Source organism: Carassius gibelio, chromosome B5 (assembly GCF_023724105.1).
Source record: "Carassius gibelio isolate Cgi1373 ecotype wild population from Czech Republic chromosome B5, carGib1.2-hapl.c, whole genome shotgun sequence".
NCBI lineage: Eukaryota > Metazoa > Chordata > Actinopteri > Cypriniformes > Cyprinidae > Carassius > Carassius gibelio.
In genome coordinates, this window is record NC_068400.1 from 4,360,145 (window position 1) to 4,375,397 (window position 15,253).

The 15,253-nt window shown below is 37.4% G+C and overlaps 1 protein-coding gene across 1 annotated transcript in view; it reads left to right on the top strand.

Moving 5' to 3' along the window:
• The first annotated feature begins 4,295 nt into the window (after positions 1–4,295).
• LOC127957622 (TNF receptor-associated factor 2-like) overlaps positions 4,296–15,253 on the top strand; it is a 33,939-nt gene continuing 22,981 nt past the window's right edge. The window contains exons 1-4 of the mRNA XM_052556246.1: positions 4,296–4,340; positions 4,693–4,824; positions 5,460–5,558; positions 12,573–12,734. Coding sequence (XP_052412206.1) covers positions 4,296–4,340; positions 4,693–4,824; positions 5,460–5,558; positions 12,573–12,734 — 438 coding nt within the window. The remainder of the gene's footprint in view (positions 4,341–4,692; positions 4,825–5,459; positions 5,559–12,572; positions 12,735–15,253) is intronic.

A 15,253-nucleotide genomic window follows, 5' to 3' on the forward strand; every position in this document is an offset into this window, starting at 1 on the left:
GGTGGCTTGTTCTGACAGAGCCTGTTTATTGATGATGATGACCGCCTTCAGATTGCTTAGTTTCTGTACATTCAGAATGTTTTCATTTGTTTTTTGGTTTGTTTAGTGATTCTGAATGATTGATAGACTTAAGGTGAATAATTAATCCCTGCAAGTTAAACTATAGATAAAAAAATTGTTGGTCTCTGTAATAGGGCTGTCACGATATTAGATTTTTCATATCACGGTTATTGTGGCCATAAGAATTCACGATGTCGATATATCGTGATATCTATAGAAACCTTGGGGTAGGGAAGATGTCAGTCAAAATTATTTTTTACTTTGTTCATTGAGTTTTTCTTTTTCACCCAACGAGCATAATATTGATACTGATAAACGCAGGGCACAAGACTCTGGCTTTCTCCGTCTTCTTTGAAGCTCTTATGAAATAACAAGAGAGAAAATACTGTCAAGTTCAACAGTATGATGAATAAATATTAATGGTAACACTTTACAATAAGATGCCATTTGTTAACATTAATATATTAACGAACATGAATGAATGAACAATGAACAATACATTTATTACACAATTTATTCATCTTTGTTAATGTTAATAAAAATCGAGTTGGGGGGTGAAATGCTCGTTTTCACTCAATATCCTGTTAATCTTGAGTACCTATAGAGTAGTACTGCATCCTTCATAACTCCAAAAAGTCTTTAGTTTTATTATATTCATAAGAGAAAGATAGTCTGTACCGATTTTTCCCGGAAAAACACGACCGGCTGGAGGCGTGACGTGTGGGCCGAGCTAAAGAATCACGAGCGCCAGTAGGCTTTTGCGTTGAGAGCGTTTGGAAGCTGTGACATTACCGTGAGGAAAAAAAAACATCATCCAAAACAAACCATGGCTAACAGTCAGATTCAGCCGTTTATTTATGATCCAGAATCAGATCCCGAGGCTGAAACTGAACGAGAGCTGAAGCAGTAACGACTCGCTCCGAGCGGGGCTCGAACCCGGGTCTCCGGCATGGGAGGCGGACGCACTAACAAGGAGGCAGAGATATTTTAAGCAGTTTTACTCACCGCCTGCGGTTCCAACACACGATCGTGACCCTTTTTCGTTGAGATTGCATCATCCTTAAGAAATAAACGATACGCAAATCCGGCGTCAAACTGGGCCTTGTTTGTAAAACAAGCATCTTCGAAATGCAGGGAACAAACAAAAACACTTGCACAACTCCGTTGATGCTCTGTAAAAATAAACTCCATCCACTGGTCCCTTATTGTTGTTTTTTTTTTTTTTTTTGGTAATCTGTGCAGGGTTGTCTTGCCCTGGCGACCAAAAACACACTCCTTCAAACGTACAACTTAATTTTTGAAACTTTTTCCATGTTTAGCCAACTCTAACTTTAATCCAACTCTTTAACAGTGTAAAAAACTCAGTATGCATGAAATAGCATTTCACCCCCCCCCCACCCCCTTAAGTAAAAGTGCTTTTGGCTGTAGCGATTATAGGTACAAGCATGGAAAAAGTTTAACCATCATTTACTTGTGGCTCAGATAATTGTCAGTTTGCATACAGCCTTATATTATGTCAGCCAGTAGAAGATGCAAATGGGAACATCAAATTTGGTGTGATACATTTATCCTTCCTCATGTTTTGCTTTTAATTATTATTACGCACATGCTGCTTTCACTTAAATCTTTTCCTTAGGCCATCCTTAAAAATATTCTTGTTTGCCGTAACCCAACCGACCCTGTCAATTTAGGATCAACTCAATGTTTTTTTTTTTTTTGCTTTTAGTCCGACCGACTTGCCGGTTGTACATTTGCGTTAAGTCCAACCAATTTTTTTTATGCTTCAAACAACTAACACAAAAGCAATAAAATAGTATTAATTATATTTTAGTAAGTATTGTAAAATTACTTAAGAATGAGAAGTTGTCGTCATAGCACAAAGCCCCTCCCTCGATATCACGGTCTCCGCCATGTTGGCAGGATACCGGCGGCGAAACAGGATTGTTTACACGTGTTGTTAACTCGGTAGTAGAGGAGGTTCTCGCAATTCTGCACTGTTTTACCATGCCTGGAAGTTACTGCTGCGTTAAAAACTGCTGCAGTACCTCACACGATACATATGGAAAACATAGGAACAATGGAATACAGTTTTTTTTTAGGTTACACCAAGCGCAAAACAGCGGTATTTGGAGAAGCTCTCAAGCGGCACAGAGACCAGGACCATTTACCTCCATGCACACATATGGACATTGGGAATCATATTGTCTTTGGTTTAAGTTACTACACAATGCAGGAGTTTAAAAGCCACAAGTCTTTGGAAAGTTACGAGGCTTTCTGCTGTGGCTGGGTCCATCTACAGCAGGTGAAGAAAACAGTGTTGTACTGGCCAAAGTAAGTTTATTCACATGCGTTTTAGCGTATTGTAATTACATTGCATTTAGAATGCACTTCTTGACCAAAATGACAAAGTAATTAACTGCGACTGTTTCGTAAACACTAGATTGTAACGAGATGTTCAATTTATACAAACGTTTCCAACATGTTTTGATGTAACGTTAGGCTAAAGCTTTGTATGTTTAGTTATAATTTGATTTTAACCCAATGACACATACTGTACCAGGTTTTTTTTGTTGGGGGCTGCAAATTGGACAAACCAGTTCTGGGTTAGCTAGGGTAGTTAAATGTGTGATTGCGAGATGTAAATGTCCTGGTTAGATTAATGCTATTAACAGCGTGAATGCAAAGTGACTTACATCGTAAAGAATATAATTCCCAATGTCCATATGTGTGCACAGAGGTAAATTGTTCAGCTCTCTGTGCCGCTGCAGGGAACTCGTATGGGTCGATATTTTAGATGCCTGAGAGCTTCTCCAAACACCGCTGTTTTGCGCTTGGTGTGAGCTTGTTCCTGTAAGGTCCCCTTTCTTTTGCCTTATGTTTTTGCATTGCTTTACTTTCTTCCTTTTCTTTCGCGTATTCGTGGATCCGTCTTGATCTGTTCCGCCGACAAAATAAATGCGCAAAAATGAAAGCGCTCTGAAATGTTTAGTCGCGCCTCTGTGAAGTTCTGAAGGCATTGCTCCTGGCAACCAATAGTGTATCCTGCCATCAAGGCCGACCGGCTCAGACCCCTCCCAAATCAATCCAAATTGGCACGTGACTCCTCACTCTCATTGCCTAGGCCTACATACAAACGAAGGCTACGTTCTTTCTTTAAAAAAAAAACTGTGATGTCATCTATGTTTACACGGATGTCACACTATGGCCTGTGCGTTCGCTTTTTCTCATACTCTCGTTCACTGTCAGAGTCAATGGTTTGCACTTGGTAATGATGGCTGCGGCTGCAGTAAACAAAATGTTCATGGTCACTGTTCAAAGTCATATGGGTTCAGGCACCATAATACATCTACAAAATTAATTAAAACAGCTCAACACCGCTTTAACTTGGCACGAAGTTCTGGGAAAACTGTGCCCAGATCTTTTCCCATCCCTTCTCCCGTCTAGTCTAAAACCGTGACCGTGTAGACTGTCACTTATGTTTGAAAATATATTGCACAAATCGATTGGACCAACTAACACAAGTTTCGAAAACGAAAATAGGAAATAGATTTTAACGACCTTCTCTCGCAGCACGTCCAGGTTTTTTTTTTTTTTTTTTGAAACACGCGTCACGCAGCAACTGCAGCTTCGGACACACACGCGTAACAGCAAATAATACTTCTGCACAATGTTTCTCTTTTTACAACAGAAATGTGAATTCTGCCGGTATTCTCATGCATACAGATACTGATTCGGGCTAGAATTGCCGTATGCAATTTTTTTTCTTCACATTTCTAATTGTAAACACAGCCATGTTGAAGCCTGCAGTAAATGTTTTGCATTGTTATGGCAGTCCACTCTGCTTATTGTTTTTCGAGAATGTTGCACTCCTGTTTGTCATTGTGCACTTAACTCCAATAAATCATCAGAAATATTGGTCTTTACCAATATATTGAATCTTTACATTCGTCCTGCCTGTTGTCCATGGATTTACCTATATTTGGTGTTATTTGCTGTATAAAATGCATCTGGACATGCTAAATCGTTTTTACAATCGATTCAATGAAGTCTTGTCACTCAATTCAAACAAGATTTGTTTTTTACAAAAGTGACAATCCAAGAAAGTAAACAGTCTCTCATTTGTAGGTTGCAAGCTGTGGATTCAAGTAAAACAGTATAACAGTACCTCATTTTTTTTCTTCTCACCTGAAATCCATGCAATTAACATGTTTGTGATCTATATAGCCTGCATCAAAATGAGGTTTGCAATGATCTGCCAGAAGGCACGGGTTGAAGACCCAGTCTGTGACGTCACGATATGCTAATTTGTTTAAATACATACCTACACAATCAATATCACCAAAATTGTACTTTTTTTTTACATTGAAACTTGAAAAAAAAAATATATATATATAGACCTGCCTACCGACCCTTTAAAAAAAAAAATATTTACTGTTACTGCAAGCCAAAATATTTTTAAGGATGGCCTTATCAAAGCACTACTTTCTTGTTGCAAATTAAGCTTGAAAGCTTTCTTTGGGTAGATTTTATAAATAGCCCTCAAATAAGAGAAGGCTGTATATTAATGCTTTCCCAAAACTGTGGTGTTTATAGTGTGCTTTAAGTTCGATCTTGCCTTGCTCTGTTTTGCAGGCTGCACAGTTAAAGTTAAAATCTTTACTGTTAAAATCTTTCCTCTTCATTAGCTTGGGGCCCATACCATGCGAAGCCTGTCGTGCTGAGGGTATATTTGAAGAGGCAACATCTATGCTCAATATTGCAGTGGTAAGTACTATCATTCTTATTTCCTTTTAACTCTTATTCAGTGTATACATTCTTGGCAAATGTACAACCACTGGTGTAATGTTTAACAGTTACAATTAGAGCTGGGACGTAAAATCGATGCAAAAATCAATTCGTAGATTTTCAGAATGCATCGCGATTTCTCTGGAATCGATACTGTGCTTGGATTTCAACTGCGGATGACGCAGTAGTTTTTATTTGTACACTTAAATGCGTGCAAAAAGAGAGCTTGTGTGTTTGGCCGAGTCATGTATTTTTACCTCAGCTTAAAATGCTTTTATGCCATGAGATTAATATAAAAACAGAACACTGTGAACACCTTTGTAATTCGCTTCAACCTTTTTGAATTTTGTGAATAATTTTAAGTGTATGTGTAAGGATTTGGAAACAAGCAGAGTACGGCTGTTTCTAAAGCATGCAGTGTCATCTGCTGTTCAAAACTAAGTTCAGAATCGATTCAAGAAAGAATAGTGATGCATTCTGAAAATATCAGAATCAATGCTCAATCATTTATCGATACATGATGCATCGATTTATTTTCCCAGCCCTAGTTACAGTGCAGTTTCAAAGGGTATTTGTTAATGAAGAAAATTCCATGGTTTTTGATTCCCCCATAGGCATTTCCTGATAATGCTGCACGAAGGGAAATTGATAGCTTGCCAGCCAAATGCCCAAATGATGGATGTAGTTGGTCTGGAACACTGAAAGAGTATGAGGTGAGAGCATTGTTCACCTGGCTTGTCATATCGGTAACACTTTAGTATAGGGTCCAATTCATACAAATAACTAGTTGCTTATTAGCATGTCTATTATTAACATATTGGCTGTTTATTAGTGTTTATAAAGTACATATAATGCATGACATCGATAAACCTAAACAATATCCTAAACTTAACAACTACCTTATAATCTATTAATAAGCAGCAAATAAGGAGTTAATTGAGGCAAAAGTCATAGTTAATGGTTTGTTAATAGTGAGAATCGGACCCTAAAATAAAGTGTGACGTCATACCAATCTTAAAATGTTTTACATTTCCAAATGTCAACTATTATGATGACATTTTCTTTAAACATTTTTAAGTCTTCTAACCCAACAGTTAGGCAAATAATAAAAAATAAAGAGACAGAGCAACATACGTCATAATCTGAAAACCACGTCCACCGGGTGGGGGTGCAATCCAGAGTTCTCCATTGACTTTCTGTTGCGGGAAGCTGCCTCCTTGTCATTTCCGACTTATGACTTATAAATTTGCTTCCCGCGATAGAAAGTCAATGGAGAGCCTTGGATTGCTTCCCCCCAGTGTGGGCATGGCCTAAATGGATTCTGTCTCTATACTGTCAGTTTGGAAAAATAACATCCGCCCATGCCTGTGAGTATGAAAGTCAGCACTTAAAGATGGGGGTTGGGTGGAAAGTCCCAAGGCTGCCTGGAAAGTACCAGTGTTACCATGTACACAGTAGAAGATAAGCTTTGAAAATTGCTAGTGTAGTATTTGTGTTTTAAAACTGTTAAAAGCATAATAACCTTTTACCCTTCTGTGTAATGATAATGGTTTAGTTTATTTAAAAATGTTAAGCTTGGAAGGCTTTTTTGTATTGAAAACTGTTTTCAGAATAAAAAATAAACTAATTTAATGAGTACTGTAGCTTCAGAGAGCTGATGGATATTTAGTGTTATAAGTGTATGTGATTGTGTAAGATGAGAGTAATGCTTGAAGTTATTTATAATTTGTGAACCTGTAAATTTTGAGTGCTAACAAACTCTTGCCTATTTTCTAGGGCTGTGAATCTTTGGGAAGGCAGCGATTCGATTCACGATTCATAGGTTTTCGATTCGATTCAAGAATGATTTCTGCAAATTTAGAACGATTCAATTCTAATTTGATTCACAATTAATTCGATTCGATTTGATTATAATGTTTAGATTTTGCACTCTTTAAGTGCATTCACAGGATTATTTAAATGCTTCCCCTAAATTTTGTAAATGCTAAGTCAGGGGTCAAATTACACCAGCCTTTATGGTTAGAGGACCATAGATTAGAAAAAAGAAAAAAGAAAACACATTTTGTCCATTGTTATATGCTAGTTTAATGTTGCTATGGCATACGCAATAATGTATGTAAGCCAAGATTTTAAAAAAGAGCTTTAAGAGTATTATGTATAAGCTAATATTTTGTCACACCGGGGATGTAGCCATCATTTCAGAAGTGACAGAAATGTCAAATACAATTGTTTTATGTATGTAGCCTATGTATTATCATAATTATTATTATTATTAATTTTATTGTATTTTTATTTTTTTACAAGGAATTCTCTTCTTTTTTTATTACTTTTAATTAACTGTAAGAAATCAAATACATTGCTGGAATAATATTCAATCATTTGTTATCAATAATTTTTTCCAAATGGCAATTTTATGATTGATTTATATACTAGGCTACATTTAATTATCAGTTATTTAAATTTTCTGCACAGAATGAGGTAGAAAATATACTTTATAGTTTCTGTACTGTCATAAATTCAGTTTAGCTGCAGATAAATTCAGTTTAGCTGCCTGGCATGCCTCTGAGAGCAAGATCACTTCTCTTTCAGTGTGAAAACTTCTTTATTTAATTTTCAGAAAATAAAATGCTATAGTAGCTATTTAACGTCACAATCACTGTAGAGAGTCAGGAGTTGGAATTGCGAGTATTGAAAATGATCAGGATAGAGTATTTTAGCATCTATTTAGCATAGTATTATATACAGTTGATGGCCAGCCTAATTGGGCATTACCGCCACCGCGTAACTGTAATTTAGTCGCGTGTTAAAATCATTTGCGAAAGTATCGCCAGGTGGCGCAAAGGGACAGAATGCGAAATTAATGTAATTGTAAAATTAGATAAAAGAAGGAAGTAAAACAACAATAACATTATGATATAACATTGTAACATTTAAAGAAAAAAAACAAATGTACAATTTGTTAATTTCAAAATGTAGGATAGTCTTAGGCTACAGTCTACTCAGCAAAAATTAAAAGAAGACCATTACACAAAGGATCATATGCATGCTATTTTTTATTAAACAGTAAATAAATTAAAGGGCTATATTATATAAGTTTTCATTTCATTTTCATTTCGGTTCATTCTTGGTTTAAAAAAAATCATCAGGTTTCATATGCAGAGCGAAATGAGAACGGTCCAGCATTTAGCAATAATTAGTGTTAACTCTGTTATTATTCTTGATTTTTCAAACTACCAACACTTTGCATTTTTGAATTATGCCTTATGTGTGACCAAAAATTAACCCTTAAGGCACCAGAGTTTTTTGGAAAAAATGTTGTATTTTGTCATCAATATTTCAAAAGCTTGTGGCTTGAAAGGGCTTAAAGATAAACGCACAGACGCGAATACACGCAACCTCCATTTCTTTCTCTCTCTCTCTCTCTCTCTCTCTTTCTCGAATAAGCAATATTTGACAAAATGGTTTAGCGATTTCTCATTACTGGGGGGATTAGTCTACGGCAGTTATCGCCCTGATCAGACATATGCTGTGGCACTATCATACAGTCTGTAATGATATGACATTAGCTGTAGCAGCCATGTTTACGAGATAATTCATACCCCTTCGTCTGAAGTGTGGTCCCGAAAAATCTTCGTTTGAAGGGCTATCTGGCCCTTCCCCTTACACCTTTCCCTCCAACCAAAAGAGAATCGAGACACCCCTACCCCTTCACATGAACACGCGAAACGGAGGGGAAGGGCTAAGGTGTAGAATTGGGATTGGGCCTTAATGCTTACAATGTTATTAGTTTGGCATGTGATATAGGGAAAATCGTTTACACAAAATAGCTTAAGCCACTTTGAAACTCTCCTGTTATTTTTATTGTTTAATTTTTTTATAGGCTACGTTATGAACATAACATTTCAAACATACCGAAATACTTTATCCATGGAGTGAAGGGGGAGCTTGTTCCTGTATCAGTGCGCGTGGAGGGGAAGTTGTTGCTGCTCACAGACTCTGCTGCGAGTGAGAGAGATGTTTCACCTGACGAAATGAAGACGACCGTAGCAGCACAAGCACCTCACATCCGCCAAAAATCAACCTGCAGCAATGCTCGTTGATCCACTAACCAAGCTTTACTTTTGCAGGTCGCATGGCAGTAAATAATATGATAATATGACCATGCAGTCAATACAGATATTTAATAAAAACATTAAAACAAGCAGTGCTGTAAAATAAAACAATAAAAAACACACGCCAGGTCTACACCGGACACAAGTGGAGCGATCCAACAAAAGACAACAGAACACAGTGATGGATACACTGGACACGATCCCCATCAGTGAACTGATGCTCGTTCTGTTTATGATGAAATGTTCTGACACTGGGTTCAGATGATTTGACACTATAGTGTGATGTCATCAAGTTTGCAAATAAGTTCTATAAGAAATAAATAAATAAATAAACCAGCGGCATAACGAGATGGAAATATAGACTAGAAAATATATAAACAGGTCCTCCGTCCATGACACTGACTCACTGCTGAGCTGCCAGTTTTAATCTTAACAGCTCTTAACGCTGAGTGGATGGTTAGATGCATAATGGGCTGGTATTAAATAAATAAATAAATAAAAATAAAGGTCTTTCAAGCATTAAGGTAATAACATTACTGTTTTTTTAATCATCTTGTTGCAGTTATAAATTTGACTGCTAAATGAATGAAAAAGAACTATATTAAAATTGTTTTGTAAAAATTTTCGTCATTTGAATATTGATTTAAAAATCAGTTTAAATCATAAATCAGATTTTTTTTTAGGCCATATGCTATTGCCCAACTTTAAAAGCAAGTAAAGAAGGCTCCCTTTAAAAAGTTGTCAATTACTAAAGCTCTTTTTTAGATTGTGTGAATTTTGTTGATTATAATGAGAGAAGTTGACTTTAATCGTGAGGACGTTTTATTAATCCGTCAATTCTTTAGAGTTTCAAAGATTTAATCGTGCAGGTTTAATTTGATTTGTTTTTTGTTTTAGGCAAATTAGGCCTAAATAATGGGAACGAAATTATACAGTGCTTCATGTTTAAACATGCAACAATTTCTTAATCATTTTACAGACAAATGTCTTTTCCCAATAAGTTATGTCAAAATAAAGGACAGGTAACGAATAACAAAAATGCATGTTGTTTTATTAACGGAAAAAATATATTTATATTTTAAAAATAAATTAAAATATAGGCATAATATATTAACCACTTTTAATGCTCCGATGCAAAGTAAACCACAAAGTAAACCACAATTTCTTTTGAATAATATAACACATAATTAATATAATATAAATAATACTGCACACCTTTTAAATGTGTCAAATCTAAAATATGGTTTAATACCATGTAGCTTAGAAAATATAAGCACAGACTCAGGCACAGGTTTGACATTTATCCTGCTTGAATTCGTTCTAAGAAATGCACATAACTTCATAAATACCAAACTTTCATCTGTGAATATTAAATATATTAAATATTTAAACTATAGTGTTTTTGTTTCATTTTCTGTGACTGAAGCAGTCAAATGTAACACATCAGCGAGGCAAAACTGACGTCTATTTGCGAAAATGTGCTTTCATGCACTTGTTTGATAACTTGTGGTTAAAGCGCCACTCAGCGGTCAAAAGCTGCAAATGCACTTTACAAACGCTGCGGCGTCTAAATCCACGGTGGTAAAAAAGGACCTTTTGAATGTCTACTTACTGTAGTTATTTAGATTATTTTGTGTAGCCTATGTAGTTAATTAGCATAGTTATTAGTGTAAGATTAGTATTGTAAGAAGCATAGTATTGCATCAGTTAGGATAGCTTCAAGTTAGCGTAGATTTATTTACAGTGGTCAGGATGGTACGTAGGTGTAGTGTTGCTGGTTGCAACAGAACTGGTGCTGGACTGCATCGTTATCCAGCAGACTTGAAAATTAGGCGTCAGTGGTTGCACGCACTTGCCCTGGAAGACCGCGAGTTCCAGCCTAGAGCTTGAGTGTGCAAACTGCATTTTACGCGGGATTGCTTCTCCAACGCAATGGAGGTGGAGATGAGCTTCTCCACACAGCTCGCGCTGAAAAGCGAAGCAGTGCCTTAGTCAGACTGGCCCCATTCTCTTGCGTGGCTGCTTCGCTAGCATCGTTGGATGCCGATCGCAATGCAGGAGTTAAAACTGCAGTTTGAGCCAGCAGCTCAAATTGATATGGCTTAGGCCCTGGCCCTGTGTCCACAGACACCTCGACATCCTCCACTTCAGTTGAAGGTGGGGGAGAAAGGTCCTCTACTTCAAATGAACGCTCTGTTTCAAAGCTACTTACTACAGTCACTCTCCATTTTAGCAACTATGACAGCAGCTGTCAATCATTCCATCACTGTGGGTCTCTGGTTTACTCCCCACCAGCTCAGCCCCGCCCTCGGTACGTCCCCTCTATCTCCACTGCGCTCTGCCCACTTTTCAGCATTTTTCACCATCGCCAGTGGGTGGAGTCAGACTCTGAACAGGGTTAGGTTACCCTTTAACTAAAGAAATGAAGTAAGAAATTCCCCTAAAGTCTGTTAACAGTGCTTGGTTACATGTCGCACCAGAACCGTTTTCGGAACCGAAATGTAGAAATTGCTCATAGTTCAGGTTCTTTTCAAAACACAGAACCGGTTCTGAATAAGAACTGGTTCTTGGTTCCCAACCCTAGTTATGACTGACTTTCTTATCTCTCTTTTTCTTTTTCTTTTTTATTATTTTTATCTGAGTTACAGATATAACGGCCATTATACTGTATTTCACACACCCTTTCAATTCACACTGCATATGCAGACAAATTGCAACATACACATGTGTCAGGTTTTGTCTGATCAGTGTGTTAGCCCTGTATGTTGTTGTTGGTCAACATTTATTTTCACTGAACATGTTGAATCTGTGTTTTTCAGGTTTTGAAATGTCTGAGAAGTGATGTATGTACTTGGTCATCTGTCAGCGTAGCGTGAATTGGCCTTAGCTCTAGCGTTATTGTATATAATTTGCATAATTAAACAGGACATTTGCACAAAGACACACCAGTGGAAGATGTATGACCCTTGATTTAAACAACTGAGAATGACAGCTAAAATTATAAAGATGTAGTGAACTACATAACTGTACATAACTATACATACATTGTAAAACTTTTTATTGGTTTTCTGTAATAGCTGTGCCGTGGCTTTTCTTTTTCTTGTTACTTAAATATTCATATAAAACAAAATAATATAAAATAATACGTTAACTTTTACATATGAAAAAGATTAACTAGTGCATTTAATTTTCTCCTATTTATCAGTAATGTTGGTTTGGGTATGGGTAAACAATGAAAGAATTGTTAATTTTGGATGGATTTCCCCTTGTGTTGCGGTTTACCCCAATCCACTCTACATCTCAGAATTCTGAAAATGCAAATTAGTATAAATTCTTGTGCAGATGAACTTGTTCTGTCTTGTGATTGTCTTGTCCACAAGGTCATTATGTACTTTCAGTCAGTCTTGTGATCATTTAGTAACTTAAAAACAGGAAATGCATCTCATGGGAATAAAGGGCATGAACAAAAGCTAGCTATAAAAAGCTATTCATATTCTCAAGATAATATTGAATGGGGCACAATTTAAGAGTTGAATTGTACACAACAACGTGGTACTTTTCCTTTCAACACAGCATTTAAGATAGATATTTACATATTCTTCTTTTCTTCACTAGGGTCAACATGAAGGTCGTTGTGACTTTGAACGTGTCAAATGTGAAGCATGTCAAGCACTCATCTTGGTCAGTGAGAAAGACCGCCACAATGAGCGGGAATGCGAGGCCAGAACCCTGAACTGCAAATACTGCAAGGTCACATTCATCTTCAAAGAAATTAAGGTAATCCAAATCCTAGAAGTGGCTTATCTTTAAGTTGACCACTGATTGGTCTGTAGTTTGTGTACATTTAATGTTTGCAGTTTTAACTAGAGCTGTGGAGTATAGCGGTTACTCCACATATTAATATGAAAATAAAATAATTCTTGAAAAATGTCTTAAAGGTGTCATATGCAGAAATTGAGGTAAAAATATCCATAACATGACCTACACGCATCAAAAGAATGAGAAGAAATAAAGGCGATGATGTCATTAAAAAAATGTCAAGTTATAGTGCTGCAGAGATATCAACCTTAATTAGCATTAGCATTACTAGCCCCGGCTCGGCAGGTGTTGTAATACCAGTTTCGGCCGTGAGAGGTGGTATGCGGGCAACATAACCACCAGCCAACCTGCAACGAATAACTCGCAGGGCGTACCTGGACCTGTTGTCAATCGTGTGGAAAGTACAGCCCACTACTTTCAGTTCAGAGAAGAGAGCGGAAGGATAGCTGAAGCCCTTGGCAAGAGACCAACACCCGCTACAGGGAAACAACCGCGCTCGGAATCACAAATCAAATCCGATAAGAATACCAGAGTAAACATCGGCACTGCTTTTAATCGCTGGAGACAACTGATGGACCTGAAAGAAATGAGGTTCGACTCCGAACTTGCAAGTTAGATGCTGTTAGTATTTCGCTAGAAGTTTGTTTTATATGTTTGTGTATTTGTTTTCGGGAAGTTATAACATAGAAATGTATCGAAGGCTGTTCGATAAACGTGCTAATGTTAGCAATGGCTAACCGTAGCTGCGTTTGATAATTAGCTAGCTATAACTTAACGTTACCCATTTTATTATATAGGGCTGTGCATGTCTTTACTCATGTACATCTCATCAGTAAAGACGCTCCTGTAATTAGGAGTATATCTCCAGTACGTGTGTTCAGATCAGAATTGCCAGGTTTTCACAACAAATCCTGCCCAGTTGCTTCTCAAAACTAGCCCAATCTCGCTTCAAGAAGGTTCCCCGATAAAACATTGTTTCGCGGGGTTAAAATATAGTTTTTTTAGCAGGGTTGCCTTGGTATAATTCGCATTTTAGGGGCTAAATATCACGTTATTTGTATTGGGGTCGCTGTGACCAGCGGACATGAAAAACAACCACCACAGACTTGGCAACACTGGTTGGCATTTACTACACGAAGCCGTAATCCACTGACAATCTACACAACATCGATGTTAAAATCGCAGGGGATTCTTTGTCGATTTTGAAAGCGATTTTGTGTTAGTTGTCGTTAGACTAAGGCTCTGTGCAGTTACTGCCGCTCCACCTGAACCAGTGTTGCCAAGTCTGCGGTTGTTTATCATGTCCGCGGTTTGAAGCAATCCCAATACCAATAACGTGATATTTAGCCCCTAAAATGCTAATTTTACCAGGGAAACCCTTCCCAAAAATTTATATTTTAACCCCGGGAAGCAATTTTTATCGGGGAACCTCCCGGAAACGCGATTGGGCTAGTTTTGGACTAGTTTTAAGAAGCAACTGGGCAGGATTTGTTGTGAAAACCTGGCAACCCTGATCTGAATGCACATGCTGGAGATATACTTCTAATTACAGGTGCGTCTTTACTGATGAGAGGTGCATGAAAATCGCATTCGATTTTTTGCACAGCCCTATGTATCATAACTAACCTGCTCTGTCTAGTCTGTTGGTCTCCGTGTCCTCTTTGCTTCGTGGTTTTTCTGTGCGTGAAAAAATTGATGTGTGGCGTGAAAGCGTGTGAAAAGAGTCAATTGCGTGTGTCTTACGGTGAATGCTTGAGAGTTGGCACATTAGTTCTCAAGCAGAATAAAGGACAGGTTGATTATTGCAGTTTAGCATTTGTATTAATCTATGATGTGTCCCTGTTTGCCTACAGGGACATAAAAAAAATTAATTAAAAGTGATACGTGGACCAAGGTGTCTGAGATTGTTCATTTTAAGTAAAGGATCATAATATTTCGTCCACAACAATATTTAATGAGGTTATAACTCCTTGTGGTTAGTCTGCACGAGATCAACAAGCTTGTTTGCTTTGTGGGCGCTTTAAATACAAAATAAGCATTCGATCTATGTTAGAGCGTCTGAGCGCTCACAAATCTTTCTGCAGCGTCGTGAGCAGAGCGGCAAGAGCGATTTTTGACGCCCTCGACGCAGGCGGTGTGAACGCACAGTTAGGCTTCGGCTATGGCTGTAGTGTTGTTGTGAAGGTAGGGGCGGAGCATAGAGACTATGCCGTTTCTCGTTTGTTACTCTAGAGTAGACCAATTCATTTTATTGAGGCATACTGCCCCCATCTGTTATGGAATGTGGAGTATGACTTGATTTTTTTTTGCCAAACATTACAGATGGCACCTTTAATAGACCTATCATACATATTATAGTACTGTTTCATTGTAATTAAAGTACCCCTAATATTAAATAACAAAGCACTTGCATTTTCAGTTTCACAAAAAGAACATGCATGAATGAGAGAATAGAGCACAGGATGTGCTTGGTTTAA